This window comes from Aquarana catesbeiana, linkage group LG01 (genome assembly GCF_042186555.1).
Source record: "Aquarana catesbeiana isolate 2022-GZ linkage group LG01, ASM4218655v1, whole genome shotgun sequence".
Lineage (NCBI taxonomy): Eukaryota > Metazoa > Chordata > Amphibia > Anura > Ranidae > Aquarana > Aquarana catesbeiana.
Window position 1 is genome coordinate 832,844,782 of NC_133324.1, and position 17,801 is coordinate 832,862,582.

Here is a 17,801-nt window from a genome sequence, read left to right on the forward strand (position 1 = left end):
TTTGAATTGCGATACTGAAGAGGGGTTTTGTTTCTTGGACTTGAACAAGAAGCCAATACTGAAAGCAGTAAACACTGAGGCCCCTTTGCACTATGCATTGTGTTAACAGATCATATTACCATGCATTAAAGTGTGCTATGTTATTTTAAATGGGGTGGCAGTGCACCTTCTGCAAACTCCCAATGTTGGATGGATAACACTTATCAATGCAGTAGACCAGCCCTCAAAAATTCCACTCGCCTACTCGCTTTTTGCACGTGGATTATGAGGGCCGGTGAGCGTGGGCTGCCTGGGAGCGAGGGGGGGGGGGAGGCGAACACTACCTGCCAGCGGATTGTATTGGAGTCCTTCTCCCAGCGCTCGTGGAGGAGAAGAGAGCTGGCTGGATGATCAGAGCGCGAGGGACATCGCTAGCGGCTTTCATTTCAATAGCCGAGTGTTCCCCGCACTCGCTGTCACACACAGCCTCGCCCCCTGGCCCCGGGGAATTTAATAGACAGATCACCCATTCAATCCTGGGACGAATGACGTGTATCAAAGTTCCCCTGCCAGGGGGCTGGGCTGTACGGGACACAAGCGGCGGGAACACAATAATTGAAGTCAAAGATGTTCCAGTGATGTCCCTCGGCGCTCTCATCATCCGGCTGGCAATGCTCTTCCTCTCCACTGCTCCCCTGCATGATAGACACTGGTAGGCTGCATTGGTGGACACGGGGGAGGCTGCGTTGGTGGACACGGGGGAGGCTGCGTTGGTGGACACGGGGGGGCTGAGTTGGTGGACACGGGGGAGGCTGCGTTGGTGGACACGGGGGAGGCTGCGTTGGTGGACACGGGGGAGGCTGCGTTGGTGGACACGGGGGAGGCTGCGTTGGTGGACACGGGGGAGGCTGCGTTGGTGGACACGGGGGAGGCTGCGTTGGTGGACACGGGGGAGGCTGCGTTGGTGGACACGGGGGAGGCTGCGTTGGTGGACACGGGGGAGGCTGCGTTGGTGGACACGGGGGAGGCTGCGTTGGTGGACACGGGGGAGGCTGCGTTGGTGGGCACGGGTGAGGCTGCATTGGTGGGCACGGGTGAGGCTGCATTATTCTGCATAAAACATTTAAGTGTCAGTTTATGAGATTTATGAGGGTGTGTTTAGGGGCGGGGCAGGGTAGGGGTTGGGTGGGGCAACTGGTAGCGAGTAACCCTTGAGGCCTGGCTAGTAGCTCAGGACTTGACATTTTGAGGCCTGCAGTAGACCCTGGCCTGGTTCACGGCGATGCCCCTGCCTCTCTGTTCAAGTCCAAGGGATTATGATGCTAATATATGGACATAACTGGATAATAATTCAGGATATAGTTAAAATTACATTTAGATACAACCCCAATTCCAAAAAGTTGGGACACTGTGTAAAATCTACATTAAAAGAAAAGGATTGCAATTATTAGCAAATCTCATAAACCCATATTTTATTCACAATAGAAAACAGAAAACCTATCAAATGGTCAAAATTACCTTATTTTTTTTTTTCTTAAAATGGTACTTTCTCAGTTTTAAACAATTGATATGTTTTCTATTGTGAATAAAAAAAGAGATTTATGAGATTTGCAAATCATTGCATTCTGTTTTTATGTAGATTTTACCCAGCGTCCCTACTTTATTGAAGTTTGTACATGAGCATCATCTTGAAAATATGGTATTATCATAAATGCATGTCGTTCATACCTGCAATGATGATATTCAGCATATCAATTCCTTTATATTTGATATCTCTCAGAGGTAATGTAGCTTTAAAAAAAAAAACTCTACCAAAACAAAGAACTCAATTTTTGCTTGTTTCTTCGGTTGTCTGTTCAGGGCTTTGGCACCCCAGGCTAGCTTGTTGACAGCTGCTTTCTTTCTTGCAAATTTATAATATATTTTTCAGCTATGCTATCTAGCTCTATCCAGCTGAACTAATGTGAATATAAAACACCACAACGTAATAGCAACTGTGGTAGAGATGTTAGATTTTGAGTCGTCAGGAAAAATGGCAGATGTGAATGCTTCCATGTACTCTGCAAAGAACTGCATTGATACATCAGTATTCAATACATTTGGGGGGAAAATTATAATCTAATGGGAACTAAATAGTTGCCTGACTAACTGCATATGACAGCATCTCCTTTTCTATAATGTGCAAGTAAATGTATCACCATCTAGTGATGAATGATGGAACTGAACTGAATTGTTGTAAAGTATTATTACACTTTTGCAATCAAAATTGATAAACTCTTGCTGTTTATTTCTGTTTCCATTTATACGGCATACCTAAAATAGTTTTTTGTTTTTTTTTTTTTTTTTTTTTTTAAGTATTGTCTTTCTAGTTTTTTTGTTTTTTGTAGCAAGTAAAAAGCTAAACAGCAATTTTTAAATATCTTTGTTTTTATTTATTTTTTTATGCTATGTGAATGGGGATCATGTAACATAAAGCAGGTGTTATCCCAGTTTGGCTGCAAAAGTAGAAGACACTTCAAAGGAGCCTTGAATAGCCTTATATAGTGATAGTGATTCTAATCCGTCACACTATCCATAACTAGAAAAACATTTTTGGACTTGATATACAATTTAAACCCTCCCTAATAGCCATCAACCAATGAAAATGCAAAAAGAATTGCGAATATTGAAAAATAAAAATTGTACCAGAAAAGTAGCTTGCACTGCATTGGATATTGAAATATAACCCTCTAATTTAAAAGTTGGTGCTGCTCTAATTCAAAGTTTTAACAGTGTCAATATGTAGACAAGTGAATGAACATCTATAAGTACACTATGTAACCAATAAGTGAAAAAATAATTCCAAAAAAATTTGAAAGTCCAACCTGATATCGGAAAAAAAAACACTCTTCATATGTGTTCCTCTCCCAACTCATATTCCACCACTGTGCTCAATGTGAAGGCTTACCAAAGCGATTTGACCCACTACACTAAAGTGACCATATTTACGTGATGGTCATAAATAATGACCCAATGGTATAAAGGAACCTACTGCTCCTTGCCAAGGTTACCTCTACAGATCACATATAAAGAAAGGGTAACATAAAAGAGACAAGTGAGGAACACACAGCACCGGCGGAAATCTCCAGAGGGGGTAAGAGACTGCTTTGTGCAATACACATTGCACAGAGCAGGTAAGTATAACATGTTTTTTATTTTAATTTAAAAAATTGCACCTGTGACCCCATTACAAGCTTTAGCTCTGCATGACTTTGCTGCCCCTCTTTTGACATCACATTGATCATGTGACAGTGCTCGAACCTAAGTAATGACTGCTAAGCCTAAGCACTGTCACAAGACAGAGGGTCACATTCTCCCCCATATTGGGAAGTGCCGGGTAGTATTGCTGGCTGCAGTGAAAGAAGTAGCAGTAGGTGAGTGTTGGCAAGTGAAGATAAGTTGGCTAAGGTTGTCCGTTTGTTCTGCATGCACATGCCCTGGAAAATTGTAGCTACAGTATCCTGAAAGGAATTTTAGAAATAAGTCTAAATTATAATTTAATGCTTCTCACCCACCATTCTTAAAACAAGGAATCTTGCAGGGTATGTTTAAAAATACCCTCTTCTTTAGGAGCTGTTGGCACTCAGTCCTAGTGGTCAGTCCCCAATGACCATTTAGCACGATTTCATTGCAAATTAACCCCACCCATCTTCAAGCTGCAATGATCCTTGGACCAGATGGGTTAAAAATACCTAAAATGTCTAAATACCTAAATGTCTTGGGGCATGTAAAACAGCTGTGATGGGTTTTTTTTTTCAGTGTAGGTGGAGTTCTGCTTTAACTGAGACTTCATATGTTTCATTTACTGATTTCAGTTTTTCTTGTTCCATCTGCTTTGCAGCCCACTGCCCCAGTGATCTGCGAGTTCCTTACAATGATGGCAATTTGTCATACTACGGTTCCAGAGCGTGACGGAGACCAGATCATTTATCAGGCTTCGTCTCCAGGTAAGGCATTGAAAAGAACAGGATATGTTGCCAAAGCTTACTTTTTTTTTTAGGTTTGATTTATTAAAATGAAGGGTTTTCTTCATGTCATCTGCCAATTCTTACCAAGATTGTGCAACTCAGTACTATATACCACAATACTATACTATACATACTATATACTGCCAGTTGTTGCAGAATTAGGATTAATAAATTAAAATCTAAACTAGAAGTGGGTCAGCAGTGGGAAGAAATGTAAAATACCTTATACACCGATCAGTCATAACAATATGACCACTGACAGGTAAAGTGAATAACATTCATTATCTTGTGACCATGGAACCTGAATGTGGGTGGGGTATATTAGACAGCAAGTAAACATCTTTTCCCTGAAGTTGATGTGTTGAAAGTAGAAAAAAATTGGCAAGCGTTAAGCCCCATACACACTATTAGATTTTCTGCAGATTTTTGTCTTCAGATTTATTAAAACTATATAATATGAGGTCAAACCTTCCGAGTTTAAATTTGTATGCGATCAGGCAGGCCCTTGCACTACATGGTTTTGGTAAATCTGAAGACAAAAATCTGCAGAAAATCGAATAGTGTGTATGGGGCCTAAGTGTGACGAACGCCGCAGTCAGACCCCGGTCACCTTCACCAACTTGTGCCAAATGGCTGGTCAGACAATCACACTGCGCTGTCACTGATACACCACAGTGACACTTTCAGCCTCACCCTGACAAAGATTTTTCCAGCTCGCACGACCACCATATAAGTGGCACCATAATGAGAGCAATCATCACTGGGTTTGGTTAACTACGTAGTTAACCCTTTATACACTGTCACCAGAAATGTATCATAAATATCTATAGTATGTTCACAATAACGATTATTCCATTATGTCAGTAATACCCACTGTCACCACAGACTGGAATATCCAGAAATTTACCATTTATAGTGGCGCTCCTCAAAGAGACATGAGTTCTTTAATTTCTGCATTAGTGCATAAGAGACAATACTAACACTTTTTGAAGTATTGTTTAAAGTGGGTGTATAGCAGAAGGTTTTTTATCTTCATGCATCCTATGCATGAAGATAAACCACCTGTCTGCAGCAGCCTCCTCAGCCTCTCCCCCCCCCCCCCCCCCCCCCCAATACTTACCTGAGCCCCATTTCTATCCAGCGATGTTCATGAGTGCCTCAGCTGGCTGAGACACAGCAGCAGGGCCATTGGTTCTTGCTGCTGTCAATCAAACTCAGCCAATCAGAAGAGAGAGGGGGCTGGGCTGAACTGCGGCTCTGTGTCTGAATAGACACACACAGCTCGGGTGCCCCCATAGCAAGCTGCTTGCTGTGGAGGCACTCAACAGGAAGGAGGGGCCAGGAACACGGAACTGGAACCTGAGAAGATAAGGAGCTGGGCTGCTCTGTGCAAAACCACTTCACAGTGCAGGTAAGTATGACATGTTTGGACACCTTTTTTTTTTTTTTTTTGTTACTATTTTCCAAATGGATAATCCACTTCATATGGACTTTCTTTTTTTGTGTGTGTTTTTCTAAATTTTAATTTGTAATTTTTAGTTTTTATTTTTGTTTTTTTTCACTCATTTTGTATACACTGTAGTTGTCTAGACAATTCATTTCATCCATTTTTATATATGCACCTTCTTTTTGTGTTCTTATTCACAGGGTATTATTATTCTGGTCCATTTGCTTCCACATTTTGGGATTATTTAGTTTTCTCACTATTATTTTGTGAACATATATTTTTCACCAGTACTTAACGCGTTTGCTCATGTACTGTGGTTCTTTTCCTATCATTCATCTTAGCGCAGCTCCATTTTGTACCATTTCTGTCTGGCGTCGTATAACGTTTTGAGTTGCAGCTACATTCATTCTTTACGAATAACGCAGTTTTTTACACTTATGTTGACAGAAATGATCTGACCAATGAGAAGGTCTGAGGGAGTAGTTAATGTAATGTCACAGTATTTACACATAGTTTTCTAAATGTATTAATATTTCCAGTATACTACAAGTCATAATCTGGTAACCTACATATTATTACGCAGTATGCAATTCCAGAGATACTAATAATGATATGCCTCAGATAGGCAGGTCACCAAGGAGGTGGAAGACATCTGCTCCATCGCCTGTTTGATAGCCTAGTGATGTGTGATCTATTCAGCATTTTTTTTTCCTCATTTAAATAGTTAATAATAACGTAGCTTATAAATAAAGTAATAAAACAGCGCTTGCTGTCCAAATTGCATAGCAGTGAATAATACTATAACATGTGCTTCAAAACTGACATAAAGTGCTCTGTGCTTCAAAAAAAAATTGCTGAAGTCCAAATACAAGACAGTGACCAAATGGTGATAAAACCACATAACATATAGTCCAAAATCTTGTATAAAGTGCTCGGCCCTCCAAAATTTTCAAAAGTGCTGAAGTGCTTCAAGTAGACAAACCATACAAAGTACCACACTCCCTTCTCATATTCGCATTCACCAGATGATCAAATGGACCCTCGGCTTTTCAGTCTGGGGGTCAGACACTCTTAATATCTGGTGTTGAGGAAATCCCAGGTATCAGAGGCTCCTTAGCAAATGTCCCAAATGCTGTAGTATGCAGCCGAAAATAATCACCAGGGTCAACAGAAAAGAGAAGCGCTCAAAGTTAAGTACGTTTAAAACCTTTTAATTGCGCCATAAAAAAAATCTCACAAAACCGATGTAAACAATGGGCATCAGAATGATAGTAGGGCTCTTCCGGGTTCAGCTCGGCGTGCGTTCCATGGAGGGCAGAAGTGACGCCTCTGATCTCGGAACCGGAAATTATGTCAATGCATTTCGCCCCCCCCCACAGGGTGTCATCAAGGACATTATTTGGACTGAAGTGGTGAACCACTAAAGCCTTTTTTTTTGGAGCACAGAACACTTTGTCAGTTTTGAAGCACATGTTATAGTATTATTATTCACTGTTGCCATTTGGACTGTAAGTGCTGTTTTATTACTTTATTTAATTTTGTAGTGGTTTAGCACTTTGTGGACAGCAGTTACAGTTCTTAATTTTTTTTTTCACTTAACGTGAGTATCTAAAATATTTTTTATTAATAATGTAGCTTAGTCATGTCTCATTTTATGAATTATGTGTAGATTTTGAAACTCCGAATTTGAGAAAAGGTCTTTTGCAGGTCAAGTAGGAGCGCTATCAAGTCTAAATGACCTTTATGATAGCAGTTGTATCATGCCACGTCATGTACTCCTAATGGGTTTAATTACCTTGCAGTCCATAGCATGACAGAACTGAAATGTTTTACATTTACTTGTGCACGGTTAACTCATGATAGGTGGCTTCTACCCCATGCTTATTTGAGAAATTGGTACAGGAGTAGTCTGTCTAAAGTTACCAGCTTGAATAGTAGTTTTTGGAACATATTGCCATATGACATTCATGAATAACATTTTCAGTTCTGTCTTGTAATTATATACTGTATGTATGTACATTATATTACCAACGGTTTTGGGACGCCTGCCTTTACACGCACATTAACTTTAATGACATCCCAGTCTTAGCCTGTAGGGTTCAATATTGCGTTGTCCCACCCTTTGCAGCTATAACAGCTTCAACTCTTCTGGGAAGGCTGTCCACAAGTTTTAGTAGGAGTGTGTCTAGGGGAATGATGGTCTTCCAGAAGAGCATTTGTGAGGTCAGGCACTGATGTGGACGACTCGCTTATCCACATATTTATGGACCTTGCTTTGTGCACTGGTGCGCAGTCATGTTGGAACAGGAAGGGGCCACCCCCAAACTGTTCCCACAAAGTTGGGAGCATGAAATTGTCCAAAATGCCTTGGTATGCTGATGCCTTAAGACTTCACTGGAACTAAGGGGCCAAGCCCAACCCCTGAAAAACAACCCCACACCATAATCCCCCTCCACCAAATGATTTGGACCAGTGCACAAAGCAAGGTCCATAAAGACATGGATAAGTGAGTTTGGGGTGGAGGAACTTTACTGGCCTACACAGAGTCCTGACCTCAACCCCATAGAACACCTTTGGGATAAATTAGAGCAGAGACTGAGAGCCAGGACTTCTCGCCCAACATCAGTGCCTGACCTCACAAATGCGCTTCTGGAAGAATGGTCAGACATTCCCATAGACACAATCCTAAACCTTGTGGACAGTCTTCCCAGAAGAGTTGAAGCTGTTATAGCTGCAAAAGGTGGGCCAACTCAATATTGAACCCTACGGAACCTTGTTGACCCTCCAGCTGTTGCAGAACTACAAGTCCCATGAGGCATTGCAAGGCTGACAGTTACAAGCATGACTCCCAAAGGCAGAGGTATGATAGGACTTGTGGTTCTGCAACAGCTGGGCCACAGGTTGAGCACCCATGATTTAGAGCCACTGCCAACAGCCTTTTTAAAGTCTGAGACTGAAAAAATGTGTCAGCTAGATGGGGCTGGATGCTGTACCAAGTGGCACCATTTAGGGCGGTATGCACCCAGGGAGGAATGCCCAGAGTGCAGACAACTTGAGTTCCAAGCATTCATTCCTGGGAGCATATGGCCTTAATGATTAGTATCGCTCGGTACAACTTCCAGCCCCATTCACCCACCACATTTTTCTACTGGTCATGTGCTTTCAGAAAATATATGGTTTTGGGGGGTCTTTAACAAACTCTGATAGCTGTATGGGGAAAAATAAAAAAGCAATGGAAAAATTGCCTGGCCACTGATTGTAAAAATGGAGCACATGGCCTGGCAGCGAAAGAGTTAGACTCCTTAAAGTGGAAATCATGAAAGCTGTCATTACCGAACTCTCCTTTGAAGTTTTGACTTGACGCTCTCCTTTGAAGTTTTGACTTGACGTATCGGGTAATTTACCATTTCTCTGACACTCATTGTGTGTTTGGGTCTGTGACCCAAAAATACCCAAGTCAGAAACAGCCAGACAACTAGCATTTCTGCAGGAGGCCAACAATTGCAGCCCTCGTTCTTCCCTCATAACTGTTTTAGCTTAAGAGCCCTTTCACACTGGGGTGTTGGGGGTGTCGGCGGTAAAGCGCCGCTTTTTTTAGCAGCACTTTACCGTCGTTTTAGTGGCGCTTTTCGGCCGCTAGCGGGGGGGGTTAAAACTGCCGCAAAGCTCCGCTGCTTATTTGATATCAATGGGCAGGGACACATTAGGTGCGGTGTATACACCGCTCCTAAAACGCCTCAAAGATGCTGCTTCCAGTGCACCACCCCAGTGTGAAAGCACTCGGGCTTTCACATTGGAGTGACAGGTGAGGCGCTTTACAGACGCTTTGCCGGCGCTATTTTTTACACTATAGCGCCTGTAAAGCGCCTCAGTGGGAAAAGGGTCTTAGGCTTCATTCACATGGGCTTTTTCATTTGGACAGAAGGTTCCTGCACCAAAAATCAGAAGACAGGTGGTTCTGGACAATGGCAATGACAGAAGCTATAACTGTTCACTGTTATAATATTGTATCCACATATCCAGTGGTTACCTGTGGCTATGGACAGATGACTGGCTCCTGGCGCAGACAGATTGCCCACAGAGTTAGTCATTTGTCCCTAGCCACAAGCAGCTTGTGGATACATGCAAATAGTAGTCAGACGGCTGCAGATCCTGTCATTGCTTTGTACTGAGCGGCCGCAGCTGTTCAGCTATACCTGTGATATATACCAGTGATTCCAGCCGCAAGAATCCGCTTATTCTCACCGCAGGTGTCCACTGCCTGGGCAAAACAACCTATGTGAATAAGATCTGGTACACTGCAGCTGAACTGTAATGTATACACCATGCAAATCAAGAGAGACTTCAGCCTTTTTAACCTTTTCTGCAATCTCCTTGTGTATGTAATGCTATGGCAGACTGATTTTCAGTTATTTACCATGTTGCACCATTGCTGTAACCACAAATCTTTGTTACCATGCAGTTTTGTATACCACAAATAATGTGATTTTTATTTTTTCTACATTCGATGTACTAAGGAAACATTTTGAAATAATAAAATTGATCAGTCCTCTGCCATCCTCAAAATGTTGAAACCTAAATGACCTTTCCATGAATCCATGTCTGATTTGAAAACTGTGAGCTGTTTGCACATCCATATCAAACGATTGTCTAGTCTGAGATTTTCCACCACTGATTTATTGTACTTTGATCCATTATAGGTGGAGCGCCTTATCTTTCATCTAACACCTGTTGTAATTTCCTGTTTCATAGATGAAGGGGCCCTTGTGCGAGCCGCAAAACAACTGCGTTTTGTATTTACTGCAAGAACTCCGGATTCTGTCATTATAGAGTCCGTAAGTATGGCAGGTTTTTATTTAATTTTTTTTAGCTGTGAAGAAGTAGTAGATGGCCTTTTCTTGACATTGAAAAGCAGAATGTAGATTTTAAATCCATCAAACGCACTAAATATAACCATGTGACACCCTTTCCTGTTTTTGTGCAATGAGAGTAACCCCAACACTTCATATTCCTGATATGTGGCTGCTGTACCATGTACTTGTATGAGAAAGTATCCTGTTCTTTGTATTGCTTCTTTGTGTGAAATCCCTGGTGTTCCTGCCAGTCCCTCTGCTTTCCTATTAAAAACTGACCACACTAAGCAGCAGAACACAACATGGTCAATTCTCTAGCTATGCTGGGAACTCAGTCTGCTCTCCTTCAATGATCAGACTTGTCCTGACATGCCCACCCCCTGCACAGCCTTTCACTGGGAAGCTCAGTGTGCTGTTGCTTCTCCTCCCCCAGCTCTTATGCAGCTGAGAACAGAGGAAATGTGATCACTTATAAAAAAGGTATTTATAATGTGTTTACTATATCTATACACAAATATTTTGACTTTACTTTCTATTTTAAACTGGGTTCTTTTACAATCACTTTAAGAACAATACACTCTCTGCTCACCTGGTGCACTGTCAGTGTTTTTAAGTTTCATTAAAGTGGACCTTCAGTCATTTTTTCATCTCTCCATCTGTTAAATCTTCTGCCCTTGTTGTTTTACCTTTGAGTAGTAAAACATTTTTTTCTGCCAGTAAATACCTTATACAGCCCACTTCCTGTTTCTTGTCTGGTAAAAAGCCTAGGCTTATGACATCATGCACAGCTCTCTCTCACTCTTGTGAGAGTTTGCCAGGAAGGGAGGGGGGATGAGTCAGAGGGCCAATGAGTGCTGCAGAGCTGGAGGTGCGCCTCTTTGTGTATGTTTAAATCCAGGAAGTGAACAGGCAGCAGCTTCAGCTGCCCACAGTTAAAATGGATGCAGCCAGACTTAGTGGAGGGAAATTTCTGCAGCATATTTGGCAAGTACAGAATCACAGTATATATAAAATATAATGCAAAGTGGTTGGTGGGAAGCTTCAGAATGGCAAAGATGTTTTTATTACAAATTATGTGAGCAGGCTGCAGTTCCTCTTTAATGTACACCTTTATATGTACAGAATATTAGAGCACCCATCACAAAGCACTCCCAAGTATGTACCACTGGTTAAGAAAGGATGCAGTTCATCGGTATTGACGTTGCTTTTATTAGAACGAGGGTAGACGTTTTTTGCACAGACCTGATCTGTACAATGATAATGTAGAAAATTGTCCATGCATAGGTCCTAATTGTTTAGATGCAACGGAAAACCCATAATCGATAAGAAGCCGGTTTGTCAAAGATATAAATGTCACTTGTGCGTGTTAATACCCAGCCAGGCTCAGGGGACATGTTTTGTAGACAGTGCTTTTAGCCTCACCATGTTCTGTCTCAAGCTGAATTTTGATTGAGAGGATCTGCTTTCATCATAGTTACCCGATTATAATAAACCTCAGTGTTGTAATGAGAAAAGCTCCAGTCTCTGCTTGCCTCTAGACATGGATACGCCTTGGGGAGTATCTAAAAAAATTTCTATTGCAGAGTATGCCAGTAACTTTTTTTTTTTTTCTCAGACCTCTGGGGAAAGCAGGAAATTAGGTTTCTAGAGAGTTCTGTACCCATACAGAGTACAGGCTGGTATATTGCAAGAAGGGGACTTTTGAATTTTTTTACATTGTTGGCAAATTACCAGATTGATCGGAAGGTCATTTTTAATATACTAAATTACAAAATGGCTTCTGGACCAATAATTCTCAATGAACATTAAGTTTTTTTGTTTTTTATAGGGTAAGTATACTTTTACGTGACCTTTTTTTTTTTTTTAATATCCTTACTAATTTCCTTTCCCTACCAATGCTAATCTTTGCACTTGCCTTAGATCAAGTCAAGCCATGGCCTATGTCAGGTGGCACCTAGGTCCTTTACCTAGTCTGCATAGGTGAGGCTTGAAGGGAGACGGCTTTTCCATTATGGAGTATATGCAGTACTGTGCCATGAAGCAGACTGGAAGAGAAGACGACTGGAGTGCTTTTTGGCATGGGATGTGGCTCCTGTGCCAAATCATATAAGACCAGTATAAAGGGATATAATTGGCATTGAGTGAGGTTCAGAAAGTCGGCTAGATTTAAGGTATTTGAAAACAGTTACCCTTTTAGCAAGTCCAGGCAGGGATTAAAATTTAAAATGGTAGAAGTTCTTAACCATTTCAGACCTGGAAGGATTTACTCCCTTAATGACCAGGCCATTTTTTGCGATACGGCCTTGCATCAATTTAACTGACAATTGCACGGTCGTGCGATGCTGTACCCAAACAAAATTTCTGTCCTCTTTTTTTTTTTTCCCTCAAATAGAGCTTTCTTTTGTGGTATTTGATCACCTCAGTGGTTTTTATTTTTTGTGCTATAAACAAAAAGACAATTTTGAAGAAGAAGAAATTTTTTTTTTTTTTACTTTCTGCTATAATGCATATCCCAAAAAAAAAAAAAGTTTCTTCATCAGTTTAGGCCAATATATGCAAAAGTTATCGCGTCTACAAACTATGGGATAGATTTAGGGACTATAAATATATATATATATATATATATATCGGGGTGTGTGTGTATATATATATATATATATATATATATATATATAATACATTTTTTTTTTTAATTGTTTTTACTGCTAATGGCGGCGATTTTTAGTGGGACTGCGGCAGACAAATCTGACCCCAAATGACACTTTTTGGGGACCAGTGACATTATTACATTGATCAGTGCTATAAAAATGCACTGATAAACGTAAGAATGATACTGGCAGGGAAGGGGTTAACACTAGGGTCGATCAAGGGGTTAACTTTTCCCTGGATGTGTTCTAACTGTAAGGGAAATGGGCTACCATGGACATGACAGATTGCTGTTTCTGATCACTTGGAACAGAAGATCTCTGAGATGTCATCTGGAGAACAGGGAATCACCTTGTTTACATTTTCCCCGTTCTGCCTCTGTACATCGCGATCGCGGGGGGTCGCAGGCAGACATAGAGTCCGCGGGCAAGCTCCAGCGGCGGGCCCACTATCTCCTATGCAAAGACTGGCGTACACCTATGGCAGTTTGCGCAGCAGAGCCAACCTGCCGCAGTATAATGACGATGGCTGGTCAGCAAGCGGTTAGTGTTACTAAACCCACGTGGTAAAATCAGTGTGTATATACAATAAAGCATGCTGGTTATACTCGCTGTGGAACCTAAGGGGTTAATTCTCTGCGTTGTGTAAAAAGGCTGTATGATTCTATCTTCTATGATCCTCCCCTTCTTCCACTGTCCCCAACCCATCTCCTGCTAAGACAGAGCTTTTGGAGTCACTCTGCATATGCTTAGTTTGGTGTATTGCTAGAGTTTTCTTTTTTCCTTGGGAAATTGCATGTGATCAGCACAGGGCCAATCAGAACTGTCCAGACAGAGGGTCAAGGGTCCTACAGCCTCATAGGACAGAGTAGAATGAAAATTCCTCCTACAAGCTTTAACCAGACACTGATAGACGTCACAAGATTGATATATACTGCTGATGAGAAAAGGTATTTAGCAGTTTATATTTACTAAAATAATTGCATTTCCATATTCTGTGTACTGTGGGAGACCAGATATAGTGAATGCTGGGGTTTAGTAACAATATAGGGCACATTGTGGTGAATATTGTGTTCCATTTAGATGCTTTGTGCAACTTTCCTTTGAGCCAAGACTACCATATTCGCTTTATTGTAGGTATGTTTTTTGCATACCTATGACCGAAAATTCATTTTTAAGTGGTTTTCCATAAATCAATTTTAAGTATTTCTAACTTTTTTGGAATTCATTGTTTCTCGGGTCCTTTCTCGATGACCCTGCTATTTCTGCAGAATAAAACAAAATGTTACAATTATTTATAGCTTCAGTGTTTTGCTGTGGCTTGTCAGCTGTGAGTCCCCCAGGGCTGTGTCATCTGAGAGTCAGAATTAAAAGTAACACTTCATGATACTGTGCAGTATCACCAGAGATTCAGTGTAAACCTGCACATTTTAAAGTAGATCTGATCAGACAAGGAGCCAACTTGAGTTTCTGTTTCAATTATACCTTCTGGTCATGTAAACTGGTTGCACACTGGTTTATTGTAAAACGCTGTTTCTCCAAACGAGAAAATCCATGTTAAAAAGCTGTGGATTTTCAAACCATTTTAGCAGAGTTTGGTTTTTGGTTGTTTATGTCATTGGCTAGAATTTTAATATATTCTGTCTACTGAAATAAACTCTGACATGCGCCAAGCGTTTGGGTACGTTTTAGCAGCTTCAAGCATTTTTTTCTACCAAAACTCTGCCACTCTTGGACCCACTGGCAGTGAGTTTTTTATCTACCTGTAAATTCTCCTCCCAAAAACGCTCAAATGGGGCAGACAAAAAAAGTTCCAGAACTTGTTTGAGCTTTAGGCGTTTGGCTTCAGATGACATGGAGTTTTTTTTCTCCTCCAGCATTTTTGAGCTTCAAGCAGATAATCGCTCAGGTGTGAATGCAGCCTAAATGCTGCTAAAGGCCTATGTGTGCATGGGCACATAAGCTAACATAAAGGGCGCTTAGAGGCAGGGGAAAAAATAGCCAGACCCCCTTAGGGGCAGCTGTAAAATGTCCAATGTGCATGGAACCAAATGGATAGGGCTCTGACACTTGACCACCCCCCCCCCCCCTCACATTTTAATTGCACAGGCACTATGATGGGCTACCGGATTGGCCATTAGGAATATGTTTGAAGTAAAAGGGAGGTGGGCAAGCTTCGTCCCTGCAAGTGGAGGACCTTTGCATGTTCAGATTGGCTGGCCTTCAACTGTAACAGAAGTGAATAAGAGCTCACACAGTTACATACTTCTTTGCAAAAGTTGGGCGATCTCAATAGCTGTTTTTAACAATTATCAGCAGCAACCAGCTCTCCCAACACAGACTTGTATTCTGTATCTATATGCTTCCGGACTGTCCAACACACACTGACAAAAGGCTACTGGGAACCCTGACTTGTAGGAAAGAGAGTGGCACATAAGAAACCCCCCTTGATTGGCCCCTTATAGCCACCTGACCACAGCTCAGACCTGGAAGTGCATTGTTGGCCATTTGGATACTGAACAGATGCATTAAAAGAAAAGATTTGGATTAAAGAAAAATACCTAGGTGGATAAAGGATCAGTCCTCTAAGGCTGAGAACGCAGCAATCAAAGCTCGCTGATTTCTCAGTCTTAGCAGAAAGCCGGTGGCGGTCAGTCATCAGCTCTTTGCTCTGCCCCTACAGGACTCTCACTGGTTCCAGGCTGTGGAGGGATTGGGAGTGACTGCCTCAGGCTTTCAGCGGGCAGTCAGGTATGTGGTTGGGTCCCAACATTAAAGTCGGGATCCTTCCAGAGCCTGGACCGGCCGAGTGACAATGGCCAACAGCGGACTGTAGCCTTTGGACCCCGTTCTCCTTTAATTCATCGTTTTCTCAAACCATGAACAATTTGGGTTTGGGTCAAACTTGTGTTCAACCCAAAGCTCATTTCTGTTTGCTAAGCTGCCAATATGCAGGTCAGGTGTCCCCAATCTGGTCCAACATAAGTTCCTTGGCATCTTGTGTATAAAGACAAGGTTGCAAACGACAAAGTCGAGCTGAAATCTATCCAGTAACAATTTGTGAAAGTTGCAAAGATGTGCATGTGTCAAAGCAGAGTGTAATTTTACTTTTTTTTGCTATAGAGTTTCAGAACTTGTCTTTTTTTATTGCTGTGTTCTGACTGGGGAGGATCTACCTCACTTCTTTCTTATCCCTGTGTTAGTGGATGACCAGACTGAGGATATATTTCTTTTTATTACCTTGGGGATGGGTTAGAACCTGTTTCAGATTTTATTGATGTCGGTGTTCTCATTGGGTAAACTTTTGATGTCCAACATAACAATGGTCTCCAGGACAGCAATTGAGGGGAAACCTCTTCCACTGACTCTAATAAAAAAGTTCTGTCCACAAGAAAAATGTTTTGGCTAGAGTTACTATAAGGTAAACCCAGCACAGTTGCATCCTTCCTGAATAGGATTAGCGGTTTACTGATTGATTCTCTTATTGCCTGGAGATGTTCTTTAATTGATTTAAAATCTCTTTCAGCTCGGTCAGGAGGAAAAGTTTGAGCTGCTTAATGTGCTGGAGTTTACAAGGTAAATATATCATTATAGTCTCATTTGAGGAACACAGAATATATTGTTCTTCAATGCCAGCTTCATGTAGATCAAAAACCAATGTGTCTTTCATCATTTTGTTTTATTAATGGTGATGTATCTTAATCCTCCCAACACACTTATAATGCAATATTTCTTTGTTTCAGTAATCGAAAACGTATGTCTGTGATCGTTCGTAATTCATCAGGGAAACTGAGATTGTACTGCAAAGGGGCTGTAAGTAATAGACGCTGCAATGCAACTCAGTCTTCCATCTTCCATCCTTCATATGCCACACAGTGTCTGCTCATCCTTGCATGTAATGCCCGCGCATGCTTACTGCGCACCTCTCTTCTAATTGCATTAAAATTTTAACGACTTTAATGTATGTCGCTTTAATTACCCTCACAGTTTAATAGGTCTTTGGTTTAGCAACTATTAACTGATAACTATTAGCAATATTTAACAAATCCATTTACCTATTTAGTTTAACCTTTTCTGCCCCGCCGCCTGAACAGCCCCATCTTCTGTAAAATCAGCATGCCGTTATGTAAATTGGTGTGTATGAATGCGCTACTCCTGTACTTAATCACCACCTACAATACTTATTTTCTATTATTCATGAATTGTTCATGTGCATAAACTTAAACTTTGTGCATAAACTTACAGCTCTACATCAATTCATCATATACCCATATATTAATCAATACATAAAATAAAAATCCTTCAAACGTGTTACAAAATCTTTAATGTGACTGGCGTGCTCCTATGCTCCTTCAGTGTTCATATGTGACTGAGTGAGACACCTCCACCATTCAGATTGGCCACTCACCAGATGCTTAACTAAAGATACGCCTTTGGTTCATTCAGGGATAACCACTCCACTTAGGCAACCCTTCTCACCGGCTAAAACTTGGACTTTAATGTTCCTCATAGGAAAACATGGGGACAAAAAGCGATCATAGCGCAATATGTTTGAACCATTTATTTTAAAATTTCAAAGTTAAAATGATCACTCACATTTAAAAGTGCCCTCCAAGCTGGCACGAAGCTTATCCAGCAGTTACGGACGGGTAAGTGGTTGTTAGCATGGTCCGCCTGGTAATGATGTGCGGCCTCCACGCTCGGCTTGCGCTCCAAGCCTCGTTCCCGCTCACGTCCGGTCACCTGATGCAAAATTCTCCCCAATTTTGAGAATTTTGCATCAGGTGACCGGACGTGAGCGGGAACGAGGCTTGGAGCGCAAGCCGAGCGTGGAGGCCGCACATCATTACCAGGCGGACCATGCTAACAA

At 41.5% G+C, this 17,801-nt stretch overlaps 1 protein-coding gene across 7 annotated transcripts in view; it reads left to right on the forward strand.

Annotated features, from left to right (window-relative positions):
* Positions 1-17,801, forward strand: part of ATP8A1 (ATPase phospholipid transporting 8A1) — a 339,326-nt gene that overhangs the window by 205,058 nt on the left and 116,467 nt on the right. For all 7 annotated transcript variants that reach the window (XM_073608500.1, XM_073608506.1, XM_073608505.1 and 4 more), the window contains 4 exons: positions 3,860-3,965; positions 10,186-10,268; positions 16,458-16,507; positions 16,675-16,744. In XM_073608500.1, the coding sequence (XP_073464601.1) occupies positions 3,860-3,965; positions 10,186-10,268; positions 16,458-16,507; positions 16,675-16,744 (309 nt within the window). The remainder of the gene's footprint in view (positions 1-3,859; positions 3,966-10,185; positions 10,269-16,457; positions 16,508-16,674; positions 16,745-17,801) is intronic.